This window comes from Neospora caninum, chromosome X (genome assembly GCF_000208865.1).
Source record: "Neospora caninum Liverpool complete genome, chromosome X".
In the NCBI taxonomy this organism is placed as follows: Eukaryota; Apicomplexa; class Conoidasida; order Eucoccidiorida; family Sarcocystidae; genus Neospora; species Neospora caninum.
The window spans coordinates 5031775-5051721 of NC_018396.1; the positions used below are offsets into that span (position 1 = coordinate 5031775).

The window sequence follows — 19947 nt, forward strand, 5'->3', positions numbered from 1 at the left end:
AAGCTTTAAGTTTGTATACGAGTCTGAGAAGTATGCATGGTCAGGCAGCCGGGAAAGATCGAAGGTGCCTGTTCCGCTCCGTTTTTTGGCACGTCAGTTGCAAGTGATCCTTGACGTTTGAGAATGAGGATCAGAAGGGAGACGGCATGACAGTGGGATGTTGGAGGAGTCTAGGTTGCGCACCTCACTTGGTTGTATGTCGTGCAGGTAAGGAAAAAAGATAACTTTACTACAGAACTTCGTTCCAAAGTAATTTCACCCCCTCATCTCATTTGAGTGCGTGCGAGCGTAAATCTCCAGGGAGGCATGCGTCGTGACGCGTGCTCGGAAGGGGACGAACGAAAACGATAGGCTTGGCAAACCATTGTATAAGATCGGGAACAAGAAGAAATGAGGCTTTGCTATCTGTCTATATTACATGTCAACGTGAAGTAATAAACAACACAATGGGCATTGCCAACTCACTTGATGAACGGGAGATTTGGAGTGAAGTTGTCGTATGACGGTTTGCGCACCAGACGGGTTATCTCCAATTCGGTTTCCACTTTCTTGAGCTTGATTCGAGCGGCAGTCAGGACTTTCTCATCGCATTCCTTGTCGGTGGCAACTTGTAACGCCGTGCTGAGGCGGTGGATAACTTCGAAGAAATCGTCATCTCCGGAAGGATCCTGGGAGCAAACGAACCGGCTTCCCGGTGTATAAATCACCTGATGGAACGTGTGCCTTTGGCTCGAAAGAATACTTCGAGGAACATTTCACTACGCTCACAGTCCGCGGAGAGTGTGTATCGGATTTTATCAACGCCTTCTTAAGGAATCCCGGACATCGCCAGCGCAATCTGAAAGACTCTGCAACTCCTCCTCGAGACATAGGATACCACGAATCTGTTGTTCGTTGTAAGTTTAAAAATACAGACGACTGCATGCATAGATACTAATTCTGTGACCAGATCACAAGGTGGAGAGATGCGAAAGAAATCGGTTTTGGTCTTAAGGAAGGCGTTGACGGAAAAAACATGGCTTGTTCAAATCTTCGGTGAACAGGCAAAGCGTGGTATTTTTCAGCGGCATCGCTCCAGCCCCATACAACATAGGAGGGTTTTCGCGGACGGGGGTCAAGCCAGGACTGTTTGGGAGGGGCATGGACTGAATCAACACCGACACTATTAACTTGAATGATTTAGTTGTTGCGGAAGATGCAGTTGGGGGTCGGAACTCTTTTCAGACTTTCGTGAGAAAGAAGGTAAGAACCTACAGGGAAATCCATCGCTTGTCGAAGGGCAATCTCTCCTTCCATCTTTGACTTGTGCTGGAGGATCCTTCGATGTAGTTTTGGGCAGACTGGATGGTCTGCTGTGAACAGCAACACCTGAAAAAAGGATCATAAGGAATGGAATCCGTGTTCAAATGTTCGTTTACCGGCCAATATGCTATATATAATCTCCTTCATGAACCGTGTTTAGGGTTTGTACGCAGCTTTCGTCTTTCCTAACGTGATACACGGTCGACAGATGACGGCCTCACAGTGTTAATCTCATCAAGCGACTCGCTGCCTAGAGCACGGCAGATACGAGCTTCTGCTTCTTGATTCAGGCGGACGGCTTCTTGGCACCTGCACGAAAAAACCGAAAACACGGACCGACAACCTTGTCTGTTCATCATCACACGACGTGGAAGAGGAGGGATATCTGAGAAACCTTTCTAAAGGCCAACATCACCTTGAAAGGACGCTGAACAGATGTGAGATTGGCTTCGGTTTCTACCGTACTCGGGAAATGAATTTTCATTTTATCTGCAGTCCTGAGTACAGACGGATTCGTTATTTCCATAAAGCTATCGTCTGCCGGTCACTGGGCCGTAGTGCAGTAGCAGAAAAGCCGGCGGAAGGAGCTCACCATGTTACGGGTTTCTCTTTTTCTTCATCGTCAGCCGAATCAAACATCCAAAGCATTTTCACTGCTTTCTGAGAGAATCATGCAATTGCAGTAGAGCACCTTGATTTTGATTCAGCATCAAAACTCATGATCTCGCATACGAGCCTCGGTAACCACTATTTGTGTTTCCCCCTAAGGAGACATCTAGGCACAAGCTTGAGCAGATCAGCATTTCTGATGCCCACTCCAAGCAGAACCCTGGAGTCTAAGCAGTCAGTAAATCCTCAGAGGAGGGGTTCTTGGACTGAATAAACAAGCTTGTTGATCGGCATGGAAAGAACGCCCTGGTGAAGCTGAGTAGTGTGTTTCTGCGTTACCCGCCTGTGTACACAAGAATGCCGTTATGCGCTTTAAAAAATACCACAAATGCAGAGGTAAAATATCAAGAAGCACCCGAAAAAGATCACGCAGTACGCGAAGGGACGTTTTCCTGTCCATCCCCGCGCTTACGTGTCTCCTGTCTGTGATGTTTTTTTTTTCCATGACCAACAATGCGGCTTCGCGATGCGTATATATATATATATATATATACATACAGTTGCAGACACAGGCAAATGCAAGTATGCAGCGATCATGTTTGCCCAGTGTTGATTGACTAGCACGCAGACGCATTCCGAGAGCCGGAATGGGCAATTTTCTGCAGTACACTCGAATGCGTACATGCATGGGCAGGCACAGTTTGTACTTGCATGCGTTTGCAGAACTCAAATGACTCACGGGTGCGAAGAAGCCTTCGGTAAAGGTGCACATGTGTGGCATCACTTTGTATGAGAAGAGCTCGCCTGTCGCCTGGCATTGCGTCACCTCCGCTGCTGCTTCCAAAATCATCTTGCTGCCTTCAGTCTGCAAATGGAACATTGATCTCGGTACTGTTCGCAGACCATCAAAGCAGTGCAGCGGTTGATTCTTCTCGAAACAGCATTTCTTGTTATTGATCCCTCTACGGCGTGTAGGGAGCTGAACAATCGCCCTGCCTGAAGCTGTAGAGACTTCTAGCTAACAAGGCAGAAAAAATGGAACTGTGTTCTCCCGGTAAAGTCCCGCACAACCTAGCGACCGTCGTGGGGGTGAAAGAGATCCTCCATTTGCACGCCCGTGATGTGGCAGTTTGACCTTTATGAACACGCATCGGTCTGCGATTGCATTCGTGTGAACCATGTAAGCGAACTACCTGTTCCAATGCAGGAGATACAGGTCATACGGGTTGTGTCTCATGCATCCACAAACTTCGATTTCTCCTGGTGCCCATGCTATACGCGGCCTCAATAACGTTCTGACCAATCGTGCGTCTGCCAGGCTACAGTCCAGGTTTTCTTAATGTCAGTCTCATGCGCCCTCTCCTCTCAGTTAAGCCTGCCGTTTTTGGGTTCAGCTGGTTCCTCTCTTGGCATGCCGGGTGCGCTTTTATATTTCGCTTCAAGCTCCGCTTTGGATAGGTAACTTCACTCGTAGGATTGACACCGTTCAACATCTCCAGGAAGTAATTTCTCTTCCCTTCCTCGACTCACGCTCGCAAGGGCTACAGCGGTACGACCTCGTCCATTTTTCTCTTTGACGTCGACACCCAAAGAAAGGATGGTTTTCACGGTTGCGACATCTCCACCGGCAGCAGCTGCAAAACGTTGGAAAATAAAAGAGTCCGAGTCGCACACGTTTCGGCGTCGTTAATTTTGGCATCTGCTGAGATGAACCCAAAGCAGTGAACGACGCAACAAAAAGAGGGGGGACGCTGGGTGCTCACCACTCGGTAGGATCAGAGCAAGCTCGTCATTCAAACAAAAAAGTGCCGAGCAAAACTCAAGATGCCTGGAGTACTCCACGGAAAGCCGGAGCACATCTTGAATGAAAAGGCAACAGAAACATATGGGAATCTCAAATAAAACGCACTCTCACGGGCACTAGTTAGGTCCTGGTCACGAATTCGGTTTCCTCGGGTGCCCAAACTTAAACCTGAGGCCAGGAATGAAGCAGCCCCGATTTAACTGGGAAGTAGGCAAATCAGTGGCTTTCAGCAAGTCAGCCATTCCAACATCGGGATGCCAGAAACCATGAACAACAAGTTTGGCCGCATGACGACGAATTTTCCTGTAAGTCTACAAGCTGGCACGGCGAGGGTCCCTCCCGTGTTGTAGGTGGGAGAGGCAGGCGTGGCCATCATAGAGATTTTCTGTTCTTTCATGCGGTAACAGACTGAAAGTAGACAGCACGATATGACTTCACTTCTCGATTGCGTCAACCTTTCCGGCACCTCATGGTAAACGAACCTTGATGCAGGACGGTGTTTCCCAGGATATCTTTAACATGCGGAGAGAGACCGGCTTTGATGAGGAGCCAAACAATCCTCAAATGACCCTTAAAGGCAGCCCAATGCCTGGCAGGAGGCTTCAAAAGACAAGCCGAACATTCTACATTTCCTCACAACCCTGGACAATCTCACGTTTGATAGCAACACTTGCAACTCCTGCAAAAACGAGCTCTTCGCATGTTGCGCGGTTAACACCAACAAGACTCTCCCAGCAGAATAAGTATAAAAATAATCGAAAAAAACTGCTGCGAAGCGCCTCAGTCTGGTTCGCCAAACGGACTCCCTCGCTTTGTAGACAGTGTATATGTTGCGGCGTCTCTTTTGCTACGAACGAACACGATACACGCTCGCGACTCCTTAGTAACATTAGTGTTTCAAGCTTGGCATGCCTCGCTACTGTCTTACTTGGCTCGACCATCATACATGAGTAGTCTAAGTCATACGCGGGCGATATCAGAGAAAACGAGTCTAAGAACACTGAAAACTGATCTTCTCCTTCACGCCTCGTGTTGGCTACATCTCTTACGAAACGATAAGTTTCCCCAAGACTGCTATTTGAATGGGGGACTCGCGGTGGATCATCGATAGAATGTCGTACAACAGCAGCTTCTATCTCATCTCCATTTTGCCCTGGACATCATGTGACTTCTCAGACATGTTCGCAGGATTGCGTGCTTTCTCGAGCCTTTCGAAATACCGAGGTGTCTCTGCCAAGGACACTTGTGACGCAAATTAATGTTTCGCACGGACCACTTACAGAGGCGTGTATCTCTTCGGTTTGCAGGTGGGAACAGCCGATTCGCGTGGGCGGATTCGACTATCTGAAGGATTCTCGACTGGTGCCTCCTGCTGCACTCGACAGGATCACTCCAGATCAGGGCGTAAAGGATTATTATATAATTAGGTCCCGACGTCGCACCGCAGACTCACGTGCCAGCTCTGCAGAAGCTCACTGCTCGCGGTATGTCCTAGTCCACGATCTCAGACCTCTACACATGCGCCTACATTTTGATGTAGCGATAGGCAGAAAAGGCGAGGAGAGAGCCCAGGAACTGGCGGATGCATCCATATGCGTTCACTGGAGTAGTCATGTACATGAATGCAACGGGGTAGTCTCCAAAGAATGCCGCATTTGGATACACGTAAATGTTAGTTTCTACATATATATATATATATATATATATATACGCAAGGTTATCAGTGAGTCCCTGGCATGGACGCCTCCGTTAGGGCGCAAAGCAGGAGGGCTGTGTCAACTGAAATTTACCTTCTGCGGCGCCTCAACTACAGCAGGACCGTGAAGTGGGCTCAAATACATGTCAGCCGCTCCTTCCGCGAGCAGCTTTCTGACAAGCACCAGATTTCCGTTGGTGGAAGCCCATTGCAGCGGCGTCCACTGCTTTTCATCCTTCACAGACAAAGCAGAGCGACAAGTTGGCCTGTTCATCGTACCTTTTGAAGGAGTCTCCTATAACGCCTCTCAGAGACAAGCCCGTGGACCCTGCGTGTGACGCGTTAGGGCCGCCTTGTTAGACTGCTGTATCAGACCGTTGGCGAAATCATCCCCCTCTCCGGAAGTGTAGTGTTCACAAATATGTACAAACATATATATACATATATATACAGAGAGGGAGAGAGCTGCAAAAGACATACATGCAAATAGGAACACCTGCAAATGCATACATGCCTACTTGTACCAGATACACACCAACCCGCGTGTAGGACCCAGTTGCCCTTAGAAAAGAAATGTGGACTGCGCTTGCGCGGCAGAAGGGAAGCAGACGGCTGCGTTTCGCGTAAATCATTCTGATAAGGTCGTTGCTGCTTCACTTCTGGCAATAGTTCGCCTAAAGGTGTGACTCCACGTCGCGGGGGTGGCAGCGGATCTACTGATTTACCTCATAGTAACAGTCTGCTCCATCATCAAGCAGACGAATAGCCGTTTCAGTGTCATTCAGTGAACACGCCTCCAATAGCCGCTTATTTTTTAGAGCTTGACGATCCTCATTGGATAGCAGCTCCTCACTCGAGCCCGACGGCTCAATAGGTCTTATGAATTCCTCCATTTGTATGATCCAGCCTCACAGCAGACGGCGGCTGTACACCACGATTGTTCAATGAGTAATGCCTGACTGCACAGCCGTGGAAATCGACCGCCTTTCTGCTTGTCTTGTTAGTCGGTACTGTTTTGGACATTTTTGCCTAAAGTCATTTCTGCTGCGCTCTTTCAGCCAAGAACAGGTTTTGTGAATTGGGTTCGGATCCGGAACGAAAACCGCGATAGTGAGCCAGGCCCGTAGAGGAAACGAGACGCTCGCTGCCTCGACTTGCGCAGACGCTAGGGATGAGCCTTATAATGCAATAGGGAATGTCGAACAACGGAATGGACGGCTACCGCGGAGAAAGCGACTGATTCAGGCTCTTAAGCAGAAGGCAGGATGTTTTCCGACGGAGCCTTCAGAGAAATCAGTTTCTTTCAGCACTAATACGGCGCATTGAAAGCGAGACATGTGGGATGGTCAGTCTCATTGTATTTTCAGGTGCTTCTGTCCCTGACTAGCAGGCGGTTTGTGGTACCAAACATGGTGGTCACAGAAGAATTGACGATACACATAGCGAGCGAAAACTCACACGCGCTTATTTGAGCAGTAGGTCAACGGGTGGTCCCAAACGTCGAGTGTGTGGCCCCGCAAAATAATTCCATTTCACTCCACACAGCCCCGACGCCGGGAGGCCTGGGATGTCTGCTGTACACAGGTAGTCCCGAGCACTATGTAATCTCACTGATTACCTAGCAAATAAAGAATAGTAAAGTAATCTACAGGGAGGCAATCCATGAAATCCATCTCCTCTTTTTGAGATTTACGAGGCAATTCTGCCCTCTGGGAATCTCCACATTTTGTGAAATAGAGATACATAACTGGAAAATGCTTATGGCTTTCCTGAAGAAGGCTTATGGCTTTCTTGAGAAAAGCCTCAGTATCTTGCCCCGTAACCACACAGAAGTTTTTGCTGATACGAGGAGACGCACCCGATGTGAAATAACCTCATGTCGTATGATACTGAACTCCACACTTCTAGCTGCGGTCTTTGCCTGGAGATTTTTGTTACATTCTGCAGAATTGTGGGCGTCAGGTATGCTAGATAGTTAGACTTGCGTTGGAGCACACTGTTTCATTCGACAGTTCACGCTCAATCTTGCCGTACACTTTTACCTTTCCGATCCCACCCGGGCGCCTTGTACATCAGGTAAAGTGTCTACCCCCTGAGGCAGCAGAGCAGCGACATTCGCTTTGTCGTGTCAGCGCCATTAACAGCAACAACACCCGGCTACGCGGATTGTGATCGACCATCTCACTGCATCCGCACCGGCGAATCAGAGTAAATGTGAGGCTATACCTGGCAACACGTTTCCCCCACCAAATCCTTTCTATACTTGCAAGTAGATGTGCGTACAGCATCATGCAACTTTGAGTTCGCAGCCTCGGCACGCACTATTGCAGCCCAGCCGGACAACTAGCAGTGTCGGTCTGTCGGCGATGGGCAAAGCCGAGTTCAGAGTAGACGGAACCAGTGGCTAAATGCCACCCACAACTAACCTACTCAAATTGTTTCCAGAATTGGCGGCCAAGGTCCAAAACAGTATACGCAGAGGTAGTCTCTCGATTCTGAGATCTGCCTCCATGTGGCATCTACGTGCGCGTCAGTGACATCTCCAGTGCAGTGATAACCGTCAGCGGAGAAAAAGCAAACGAACGAAGCGTCGGTTTAGTAGCACGCTGGCAACGTGAAACGTCGAGGCGGTTACCACTTAAATACGTATGAGACACGAGCCCGCGAGGACGTTTCACGTGCCATTCAGGGTAAAGGAGACGTATTGGATAGGCATGTAGCGTCCCGCTGACTGCAGCGAAACATGTGCGAAGTTCGTATCACAACCCCTGAGCAAAATGCCTCTACAAGGAATAGCTCTCTACTGTGTCCCACCCTTGCTTATATGTGAGAGAAACAAACTGTTGGACGAATTATTGTCTGTCGTAAGCACTATGTCGCAAGAACTTAGCCGCTGCACCTTAAAGTTGCTCACGGTACCCGCTTCCTTGTGTCCGATTGTGTGCTCTCTGTTTCGGAGTCATTTTGGGATGCTGCACGTACGATGTGAAGTTCGAGTGCATTTATGAGCCAGCCAATGTCAAAGAAAAAGGACGGACTGACGTTTGGAGACTGACTCGGCTGGTTCTTATACGGCTGAGACGAAAGGGAGATTTTTAACGACACTCTCTTTGCGTAGTGCGAACCATTCAGGCCTTGCATGCCCTTTTTCAGAGCGGACTTGGCGGCTGCATGCTGTCTTGAGCGCTGCTAGCGCGTGAACTTCCGCTCCTCAACAAGATCAACAAGCTTACTACTTTCAGATCCACAAGAAACCCCGTTTCACGTTCGAAATGTGTTTTTATGTTGAACAGACATTGGCGCCTTCAGGTTGAAAAGATTTTCGGCGTCGACATCGGGTTCCATGAATTTTTTTAGGAAAGGGCGCCCGCTCTCTCGCTATTATTCCCCGTCGAAACATTGACTTTGCCGGTGCTAGCGGTGGCGCAAGACTGGGAATTTTGTGTTTTCTTCCAGCGTATATCCCCCGCCAAATGTTCTCCGCTTGAGTTCGAGTAGAGTTAACTGGTCAAGGGATCCACTGTATTTTTTTTCCGTGGGCGCAGATTCGCGCACCGGCCACGCTACTGGATGTCTGCCATGCTCACCACCAGACAAGGATCGTTAGTCTCGATGCTTGTCCCCTAAAGCACGGAAAGCACGCCCAGTCAATGGGGCTGTAGAATGTGTAGCGGCTTTATCATTTGAAGCGTCGACGCCAGCACGTTAGTAGGGAACACCAAAAACATGTTCCCTCTGCGGTGCGTCAGCGAGTCTCGCCACGCCGTCTGGCGACCTTGGACTTGATCGATCGGGTGTATCCTTTTGACTGACGGCAACACATTCTCTTTGTATACTTTACCGATTATCTCTGACTCTGTTAATGTTTTTGTTTTCCAGTGGCTTTTTTGCGGATTTTAGTCTGCGATAACCACGGGGGCTAATTTACTTGTAAGCGGACGACGTCACCGCGTCGTCTCCATGTCGTTCTGCGTCGCGCCTAGCGCAGTACATTTGGTATTCGTCTTCGAAAAAAACGAGACGTTTGGTGAAAACGACAATGGCTCGTAGAGGGTTGCAGAAGTCAGAGTGGGGAGTTCTTGGTGAGAGGATCCAGTGGCCTGCTGGGTTTTTCCCAGAGAGGCGACTACCAGGTAGGCGGCATACCGGTACCAGCAAAATCAACCGCCGTAACATGACTTTTCCTATGTAGTGGTCTCACGAAACGGGCAGGGGAAGGTGGAAGTTTCGTCAGAAGCTGCTTTTCCCTTCACGGACGTCGTATACAGGTAATGGCCTGTTTGGGATCAACGTGGGCTGAGCTACAAACCCAGCCCCATACTGGAGTGATCTGCCTGTCTTCCAGTTTGCTGACGTGTACAACACTGCGCTTATATGAGTGCACGTACGCTCCAGAGGACTGCACAACGGCCTAGGATTTTTTTCTACCGCGCCAGTGCGTTGTTGCTGCTCTCGTACCCTGTCATGCTGGCGGGAAGTGGAATATTTTTCACTCTTCTTTGTTGAGTTCTGGCTAATTGCGTTACATTTTGCTTCGTGCATAGGGACTGGCGTGCACGGGGAAACGTGGGTGATCAAAAACAACGTAATGGAAGTTACTAAAGAACTAACAGACCTCAGGTGAGAGCCCCAAGGTTGTTCTGATGCGGGTGTTGCGCTTTCACTGAGATCTCTCCAGCTGCATCACTGGGAAACTGCTGGTGCTCTTTGCAGCCCGGAGGGATAATGTATGGCGCGCTCTCGATGTGGGTGAAAATGTGTGTATCTGGGAGGCTTCGAGCAGTTGACAGTCCCCAGGGCAATGCTGGCACTTTCCGGACTTTGCCGGAGACAGTGCTCCGACGGCACGTCACCCGGGACTCGTGTGTCTGGGTCCAACTGATAGCGGCCATTGCCCGAAGGCCTGTTCCGTCGTTACCAAAAGGGAGGACCAATCTGATCTGGAATTAGAGCTTCCAGTTCCGCAATACAACCTTTTCTGGATGGGCAATGTCAGCTCAGCGGGTTCCGCATAGTGCCAGGGAGGCGTTCCTTCCGGGTCCTGGAGACTATCTTTCGTCTTTTACTGACAAGCCTGCGGCCAGCACAGTGATATGGAGCCGTGACCCGGATGGCATTTCTGTCTCGCGGGTTTCGTTGTCTCTTTTCTCTCCTCAAAGGGATAAATTGGTGGCAGGCATACAGAAGCTTGATCAAGGCATAGACGAGGCGGCGGCGGCGATGAACGAGCCTCTCGAGGGCGAGGATGATGACGATATTGGCTACGACGATGAATTCGATTTTGCAGACCGCTTTGACCCACACGACAGGTGCGTCCTCTAACGCAACGCCTGCGACGGCAGCCGCCTTTTTTTTCAGAAGACGACACGGGAATGAGTCTTCCCTGCGTTCGCAGCGACAGCTAGCCGAAGGCGGGGTATGAATTGCTTTGCCGATTACACAGCGAACGCGCGGGTTACTATCTGGCAGGAGCACTGGAACTAAGGAGGTATTGGGGCCCGAGTTTCTTCCCATTATGACGGACGGTACTCATGAGATGGGGTCTGATCTTGGTTCACGTTTCTTATAAAAGCTGAGCGACTCGCATCGGACTGTTTCTTGGTTTTCCGTCGTGACACCAGCCATCGGCCGTTAAGTTGCCATAGGCTCAGGTTCTTCGTCTGCCTGCCTCAAATCATGAAGCAGTTGTTCACTTGTGGATAACCGCCTTCTGCAACGTTCCTGGCACCAGAACGGATCCTGAGGTGCTCCTGGAAGAACGCCAAGGCCTCCAGACTGAGCTACAAGATAGGCTAGACGAGGTGAGGTTTTTCTGATGTCAGAGCTGACGTGTGAGTCCTCTCTGCTTCTCTTCCGCGGTAGCTGGTGCACCGCTGTCCTCCAAACCACGCGCGAGCCTCCGTTCACGGATATCTTGTGGCAACCAATACTCACTGTGTCCTTTCTCCAAAACGCCGATTTCTAGGTTTCTTCTTCGGATGGGCCGCAAAGGTGGTTCCACGTCCAGTTATCAGAATGTGCAAGAGGCTCCGCGAACGGCGAATGTGTATCCTTTTTCTCGCCGTAGGTGAACGGCAAACTGGCAGAGATGCAACAGAATCAACTAAACTTCACGTGGAAGAAGCGAGAGCTGCCTCATCAGGTTCGTCTCTACTCCCCTCCAGGATGGTTCCTTTTTATCTTTTTATCTGTTAGATGTCTTCTTTGGGCAGCCCGTTCTCCTCTCAACGCGCTTGTGACCGCTAGCAAAAAAACAGAGCTACAGTGAGGTTGGGATTTCTGCTGAGTGAGTGGCCTCTTCTGAAGCTTGCGGGTTTCGCGGTTCTTGCCGACCAGGCAGCGGGGAACAGCTTCTGCTCACTGAGATTGCCACCGGTGTTCTCTGGTTGTCACACGTGTGGGCGCTTCGATGTGCACTTCCTGGCTCAGCTCCATTGCCTCACCAAGCCATGGGAAGATTTCAACAAGGCAGAAATGCTCGCGGCCAAGCAGGCAGCAGATGAGGCGGCGGCTGCTGAGCGAGAGGTTCTTGAACGGAGATCGAGAAGGAAAGGTAAGCAAAAGGGAGCAAGCTTCTATTGCTTCACGAACCAGTCCTGCCGGTAACCTCCCTCTTCGCAGACCGCACATGCTGTGTGCACCTTTCTCGTGGCAAGCTGTTTCTGGAATTTTTAACTTGTGGAGCTTTGCTAATTTTAGATTTCCCATGAAATCTATGTGGGAGAAGAGGCTTGATAATACTACCGTAGCGCATGTAAACTAGTCTTAAACACACCGCTTGTCACGTCACAAAAAGACGGAAGCTGGAATACGGAACCGTTATTAAGCGCCGGGTAGTCCTGGACACTCAATCCATGAACGTGAACATTGTAGTTCTGTTGATTCTATTTACACGATTTAAAATGGTAGATAGGGAACAAACTGTCTCCAGACGTTCTTAACCCAGCTCACGTATTACTTCTGACGGTGAACTATGTCGTTCCTCGGACCAGTTTTCCTTACGACTCTGAGGCTTTGTCTGATACCAGGACTTCCACTGGAACCGTTTTTTGCGTCTTTCGTGTGCAGGGAAAATGCAGCCTGAGCCCCCGAAGGAGGACGAACCTGAAATGCCGGACACGTTCGTAGCAAAGTTGGTAAGGCTCGTAGAAGGTTTTACTGCATACCTGGAGACAGCGAACGCGCCAGTCATTCACTGCCACGCGTGTTGCAGCGTCGGCGGCAGTCCTGTTACCAGCATAGGTGCCTGTACAGGTGACCGAGTCGCGGCAGGCTGCGGCGGACCCGTGGCCGAAGCGAACCTCGGTTGCTGGTGTTGTGATTGCGGTAGCTTCAGTTGAGCCCTGTGTGGAGTGGGTGTTTCCATTTTGCGTGTCGCTGTTGTTCTAGATCGAGCCGGCTGCGGCATACACGGGAGACGGGCGGAGGATGGGCTTTTCTGATGGCGGCAGAGAGTATGCAGACACGCTTCTTGCAGAAGGCGAGTCGCAGATGAAAGTCATCTGGCGTTTCATTGTAGAGAGGGGTAATTTCGACTTTGAGGAGGTCGGTTTAGTGCCAATAGTTTACGTCGGCGCCATCAAGCGGCAACACAAGGACTTCAAACCCGTGGAGAACGCGATCTTTGTTCGGTGAGGAAGGGAAGGAACAGGGGACTTCGAGTGCGCGCGGATGGGGCTATGTGGACCGCCAGTCCTGTAACCGCACTTGTCCTCGTCAGCCACCGTCAGAGATCCCTTGCGGGACCTGGCTATCTCTTTCACGCCATAAAGGGTGGCATGCGCAGCTTTCAATAAACAGACATCTTGTCCTTTTGAGCGCTTCACGGCTGGTTACCGGGGCGAAGGCCAACCGTCATCAGCCGATCTCACCCAGCCTCCCGAAGGGTCCAGACCATTTAGGAGAGCGAAGACCGGCGTGGTTAGTGCCGTCGATGCAGAGACTCGAATGCACGATCCACGCCTGCCAGTTCCCCGCGCATCGTGTCTCACGACTTGGGGGGTTCCCGAGGAACCAGTAAGCGGTCGGCTGGACGCTGACTTTCAGAGTCGAAACTATCGATGCTGTTTCGATGGAAACGTTCCTGTCTCCGTGTTAGGCCATATTTCAAGCACGGAACCGTTGGAGACGTGATCAAGAACCTCGCCGGCAAAAAGAAATCGCTCTACTATAAAGACGATCTTCTTGTAACGAACGCGCACAAATTTATCTCGTGGTACGAACCTGCGTAACTGTCCCAGCTCGGTTGGTTCACGGAGATGGACGCGCCAAAGGCATGCGGGTCTCCTGGTGCGGGTGTGGGGCAGCGCCCCGGTCGTGCTTAGTCGCGTCTGGTTCACATAGTCGAGGAAAGAGCACTATCGGGATGTAGAGATAGCCAGCGGCGTGCGGTCGTGTGAAGCCAACAAAGTCGAAAGATCGGCGTGAGAGTCGATCGACTTCGACCTCGAGGGACGAATAGCACGAGTCTTCCTTCAGTGACCTTCCATGCTGTGCGAGCGGTCGTCCCGACATTGCTTGCTGTGGACAGGACAGGCAAAGATGGCAGCGGCGTGCACATGCGCCATGTTTGGGTGGTTGTTAGCTCGAGACTTATTCTTCACGGTTGCTGTTGCTTACCGGTTCAGGTCGCTTTTTGTTGTTCCCTGTCCGCTGTCTCAGCATGGCTTATCTGGAGAATGGTCGGCTGTACCATGGAAGCATTCATCCGAACAATATTTTCGTCTCGGACGACGGTTTCAGGCTGCTTGTTGGCGACTTTCTTCCTCCATGTAGGCCATCTCCGCGGGAGTCTTGGGGTAGCCTTTTATTCTTGTTTTGGGTCTACAGTTTCGTACACAGTTGCATGTGGGTTACTGCGTGTAGTGGAGAGGCGGACAAAGAGACTGAAGCGGCGTACAGGCAACGAGCGTGGCTGCAGTCGGCACGTTTCATTTCTCTGATTGTGACGAGAGGCAGCCGGCCTTGGCCGGCCAACGCTGTCAGATATCTCCGACCTCGCCTACACTTGGGCCATGTTTCTGTAGCGAGAACACGGCGGTGTTTTCAATTTCGTGCATTGCTTTTCTAGGCAGTTGTCGAATAGATTCTCGAATCCTTCAGGAATGTGCACACTGTCTTTAAGGACAAAACCTGAAACTGTGGAGGTGACTCGCAGTAGCATTTGTGAAAGCACTTGTGACTGTCGCCAAACGTTCCAGCGGCAGGAGGGTGTCAAAGAGTCCGAGTCGCCGCGGCATGCAGCCTCCACCAGCACCCCTCGGCGTTTTTCAGTTCGATTTCTGGCTCTTGTCGCGAGTCTGTGCGTGATCTTTCAGCGGAGTTCAAGCGGTGGATGGTGAGCGTGGCGAAGCGGTTAGCGTCCATTCCGACCTTTATTTCACCAGAATATCGGGAGGCGCTGGCGACAGCTCGCATACAGAAGCCCCAGTACTACACAGAAACACTTTCGCCATACAAGAACGACGTCTACGCCTTTGGACTTGTTTTGCTGTACCTCGCCACAATGGAAGAGCCAACGGTAACGGCGACAAACGTCATTGATGAAGCGCAGAAGACTGTTCACTTGGGTATTAAGCAGTCACTGCTGCGGATTCCTAGAAGCCTGCTACCCTGTGCAGGTCACAGTCGAGCGTCGCGTCGCTCCTGCCTGCGGACCTGCTACTGAGAGTGTTACGCGCAGTTGCCTTGTGTGAAGCATGCATGGCGGGAGCAGACTAGCAAACATGCTATTGCTGATAAAACCCAACACTTTCGGGCGAGTAACGACGTAAGGCAACAGCAGGGGCCGAGGTACTTGGCGCCATTATCCAGTTCGAAGCGAGGGCTCGATTATTCTGGTGTTCAGGGTGTGAATGAGAGCGCCAAGAGGGCAGCCCGGGCAGTCGAAAAGTTGAGGCAGAAAGGCCGACACGAAGGTGAGAACCGACAGCAACGCAGTTTTTTCTGTTGAAGGTTACTTGCAAACATCTGTGGTACCACGTCCTCTTCGTTCCTCGTTGCATGCGGCAGAGGGACCTGCGCGTCCACGGTCCATTCGTCTACCTCATCTACTCTACTGCCAACATCACGCGTGGCGGAGCGTCTGCAAGACATCGTTACGTGACCGAATTGCAAAGGGTCATCCTGTGTTTTCCCGTTGCACGTGCTCTCATTCACGATTTCGTTCGTGTCGCCATGTCGAAATACCGTAAATCTGATTCCTTCAGTGCAGCCATTTTCAGTGGCATACATGTGCTCTGGTTTTAAGCGTCTTTCCAACCAGTAGCGGCAGACACCGTTGTAGCGAGAGAGACGTGCCCATGCTTCTTTTAAAAAAACTGGTACGGCTTCCCCTAGTGAGAGGCCTCCTGGGGGGTATCAACTGACTTGTGGGAACAGAGGACTGCATCGAGGAAGAGGGATCTCCGTTTTTGCATAACAAGAGATTGTCAGCCAGGAAACGTGGCAAAACTGTTGGTGCATGCCCCCGCGTATAGACAAGAGGCAAACGCTTCAGACTCCTACTGGGTTTCTTTTTCTTTGGTGCAGATTTGCTTTCTCTGGTATCGGCCATGCTTACTTTCAATCCCCAAGAACGCCCGAGTTGGAAAGAGCTCCTGGTAGGCTGAAATCACTGCCACGTGCCCTATAGATTCCGCCCCTTCTGTCGGTTCTCTGAGACGCAAGTTGTAGTGTGTGCGACCTACTGATGCTATTGTGATCTCACGGGAGGTGTTTTGCTCCATTGCTGTCAAATTGGCAGCTACTGCGATGCGAAAACGAGTCTTCACATTGATCTTGTCGCAATGTAACATACGCGCTGTGGAATCCGTATGTCGAGTGAACGGTTGCATTAAACGAGCGCGAGCTGTAAGTTATTATTCGTAGTCACCTAGCCCGTCTCTTTATGTCGAGAGCCAAGGAGGGGTTCACAGTCTGGGATCTGCTAGTACTTACAGATCCTTCAAGCCCTCTTTCGTGTGTCTGCGGGTGCCGGTGTTCTGCAGCCGACCGGTGAAAGACTACAGCTCCAAGCTGCCGATATGCTTCGAGGTCTTGGGAATCTTTTCGGAGTGACTCTAACGAACCCGGAAGACCAATATATGGACAAGGATCTGAGGGACCCACGGCGTGCAAACGCCGCGGCAGCAAAGAATATGAAGCGTGTAGACGGAGAACAGACGGCGTGCGCGATTATGTAGTCGTCTGTAGGGCAGCAGATCCTGTGAAGCCGCTGTCAGTTGCGCGGCACTATATTCGGGTATCTGCTGACTCTTTCGGAGGTTTTTTATAATGCTTGAGTAGAAGAGGCCCGTCACTACAGCGACAGAATTCTCGGAGGGCGGGTGTTCAAGATGTATGTTTACGCAAGTGTCGTGGTGTGGTACACGTGCGCTCGCTTTTGGTAGAGGCCTCTGATTTGCTTCTGATTCCTGTGCTGTGCTGAGCCTGTTGCAAAACAGTCGCTTCTCGGATAGGGATCAGCTGCTTGGCTTTTTGATTCCACAAATGTCTTGTGTGGATTCGGCAACTGGATCGTGCTCGGAGTTTTGCATAAACAGGCGTACTCGGGAGTTGAAACGGCGAGAAGCAGTTTGCTGACAAGACTGGCGTCCTTTTGTGTCATGCGGCAAAATGCTGGAAGTGGGGCTATCAGCTTAGTCGTGCTACAGCCAGCGGCTGTTCTGTGGCACACGTATCGTTGGAAGTGACCACTGATTCACACATGCCTGGCGTCCACCGATCGCAGGTTTCTTTTTGTTGCAGTCGCAGGCCGGAAATGTCTAATTTACTTGACACCTGTTGTCGGTGGCTGCATCAGGAAATGGTACAGAACTCGAAAATGTGAACATGAGTCTTGCGGCTCTTGCAACCGTCAAACCAAAGGAGTGCCGGTCCGTGTAGTCCTACTTCTACTACTGCCGAAACTAATTCATATCCGGCTGCGCAGTCGTGGTTTGTGGAAGGCACAGACAGCGACAGGAGGCTCTACCACGAAGAGGTTATATTCTCCTTCTTCTTCCGCGGGGTAGCACCGCTTGCTGCAGACCGCTTCAATTTTGTCTCTAACGGCCGTGAAGCAAAGCCGTAGGAACGGTGATGTCACGTCAAGCTGCGTTCCCACGAGTACGGCCCGCAGTGCCACGTTCGTGAGCGGCAGCTGCATCAGCTGCGCACCTTTGGCACTGGCGTTACAGAAAGTCAGGGGTACAACTACACAGCACCGCCGATAAACGCTCTTTCGGTGTGCCTTTCATTTAACGCCCTTTAGTACCATAAATGGACGCGCACAACGAACACCCAGCTCGGTTGCGCTCGACAAAACGAACAATGCCTCATTCCACGCTGGACGAGGTACCACACAGGGCACCCTGGACACACAAAAAAACGTCTAAACGTTTCCCGTAACAGGGTCTCTTTCTCGCACAAGCTGCTGGGTTCCCGTATGCGATTTTCAAAGCACCCATTTTCAGACCTCTTCCTGCTGTGACTTCTCTGTTTACCACTCGCAAAATCTCGTCGTTATCAACCGAGACAGGATGACGGTCTGTCGCCTCTAAATTGATGTATAATACCTGCTGTGTCGTGCATTCACCCTCCCGAGAAATGGAGCACACGTGTAGTCAGGGAACGCACACACTTCTTCTCGACGCTCACGTTGCCCCACATTCTCATGCATCTAGGCTCACGGAACTCCCATTTCAACCTGGTACCGGGTGTCTCTCGTTCAGCTGCGCAAGAGCGGAGAAGCGTCCCAGACGATAGAAGCGTCCTTCAAAACTCGGTGCATCAGCTTTCATGTGGTGGCTCTCCAGTGTATCGTGTGTCTTCCCACTGTGCACACTCTCTGACCTGAAAACGAGCCTAGGAGAGTCACTTCGGAGAGCATCTAAAGGCAACAAAAACGCCGTTCTATCGGGAAGGTCGATTATAGGAGGATATTCTACAGATACAGTTTGCGCACGCGGCTTCTCATTTAGCTTATCAGAGCCTGCATGATCTTCAGTTCCGGCCTCTGTGGTGCCTTCAGACATACGGCGGCCTAGTAGGTGGGCATTGGGCGGACCATCAAGCAAAAAATACCAGCTCCGAAACAAGGAGCGCAAGCGGTGCCAGGCAATTGCCCGAGATATCCCCGATTCACCGAAAAACTTGACCGTGCTCGCCTCGGTTGAAGGAGAGCTCACAGCAGCTGACGGAAAGCACGATAGAGCCAGTCGCTTTGCCAGATGCCGAAGCTGTTTGTCAGTAGGGCCACATCGCTGTGCATTTCGGTGGCAGGATCTTGCCTTTATTCCATTTACGTCTTCATGTGGTGTCTTGGGCACCCGTTGAATTCGACTGTCCAGGTCCGGAATCACCTGTCTCTCGTGTTGCTGCACTTCCCGCCGACTACAGGGCCGGTGAGTCGAAGCCACGTGCCACCACCCGTCCTGGCAGGCAGTGACCGCCCCTGAGAATCTCAGCGCATGGGGAAGAAACTCAGAGATACGGCTCTCTGGGAAAGAAGGTGTTCGTTGAGCCGCTGTAGTATCCGCTAGGAGCCCGGGGGAAGTACACCCGCATCGGCTCCTCGTGTACATACTGCACGCGATTGCTGGGGACGTAGTACCGGGGCTGCCGATTCGGAACCCCTGAAAATACACACCAGAGTCGTCACCACGCCTGCATTCCTTTTTCTCGGGCATATCTGGCTACGCGAAACACGCATGCACCCCCACGAGCTGTCACTATGCAAAACAACAGAGGCATGTATTGACGAGTAGGCGACTCATTATGCCACGAATCCAAGTCGGCGACTCTGTATCCAGCATTCTGGATGGACTGAAGCCAACCTCATGAAGGCAATGGGGAACAAAACTACGGAGCACTCAGGTCGGAACAGCGCGCATCTGATGGGGCGACTTCTAGAGGAGGCATGCTACGGGATTATGCTGCGACGTTCACTACGGCATTTCCAGCAGGCACTGCGGCACATAGACATCTGAAATCCCCCTGCCATGCGTGGTTACTGTTCGTCAGTCTGATAAGGTCAGTCTTACCATTGTCACAGCAAGACTTGATGATAGCGCGCCAACAAACATCCAGAAGCACAGCACCCGCCTGGAGGATACCGAGAGAAACTGTTGCGGCTGTCCCGAGGGCAACTGCGAGGCAGTCCGCGCAGGCAACCGCAGCTCCGGCAGCCGCTTCATCTCCAGAGAACGGGGAGGAATATTCTTCATTTCTTTCCGGTTGGGGTGAAGCTGTTGTTTCCTTATCGCCTTGCTGGCGCGTGCCGTCGCCGGATGTAGCTGACATGGTGCCACCTGTCGCGACGCCGAGATTGCACACGGCGTCCACGGGATCAAGGAAGCACACGCAGGCAAATTTAGAGTGTGGCGAATAAGCCAACAAACTACAGGTTTCGTTCACGCGGAAACGATGTCGAAACGGGAAAAGCTGGACGTGGTCGAATCGTGCGAAGCTCAGCGTGTCGACAGCAGCGATGCGCTGGCAGTGAGCTGTACCAGGGAAATACCTGCGGACAGGACGAGGAGGATACGCTATGCTG

At 51.2% G+C, this 19947-nt stretch overlaps 3 protein-coding genes across 3 annotated transcripts; 1 reads left to right on the forward strand and 2 right to left on the reverse strand.

Annotated features, from left to right (window-relative positions):
- Nucleotides 1-5490: 5490 nt before the first annotated feature.
- On the reverse strand, nucleotides 5491-6304 carry NCLIV_050640 (conserved hypothetical protein; the record flags this gene model as incomplete). The annotated part of the gene is made up of 2 exons (XM_003884617.1): nucleotides 5491-5646; nucleotides 6137-6304. 2 exons carry the CDS (start codon nucleotides 6302-6304, stop codon nucleotides 5491-5493), a joined length of 324 nt encoding a protein of 107 aa, XP_003884666.1.
- Nucleotides 6305-9999: 3695 nt separating this feature from the next.
- On the forward strand, nucleotides 10000-16594 carry NCLIV_050650 (putative protein kinase (incomplete catalytic triad); the record flags this gene model as incomplete). The annotated part of the gene is made up of 11 exons (XM_003884618.1): nucleotides 10000-10031; nucleotides 10571-10720; nucleotides 11143-11212; nucleotides 11841-11964; nucleotides 12480-12547; nucleotides 12801-13042; nucleotides 13510-13626; nucleotides 14073-14182; nucleotides 14729-14980; nucleotides 15942-16012; nucleotides 16400-16594. 11 exons carry the CDS (start codon nucleotides 10000-10002, stop codon nucleotides 16592-16594), a joined length of 1431 nt encoding a protein of 476 aa, XP_003884667.1.
- A 1500-nt stretch (nucleotides 16595-18094) lies between these two features.
- Nucleotides 18095-19588, reverse strand: NCLIV_050660 (conserved hypothetical protein; the record flags this gene model as incomplete). The annotated part of the gene is made up of 2 exons (XM_003884619.1): nucleotides 18095-19027; nucleotides 19436-19588. 2 exons carry the CDS (start codon nucleotides 19586-19588, stop codon nucleotides 18095-18097), a joined length of 1086 nt encoding a protein of 361 aa, XP_003884668.1.
- Nucleotides 19589-19947: the final 359 nt, after the last annotated feature.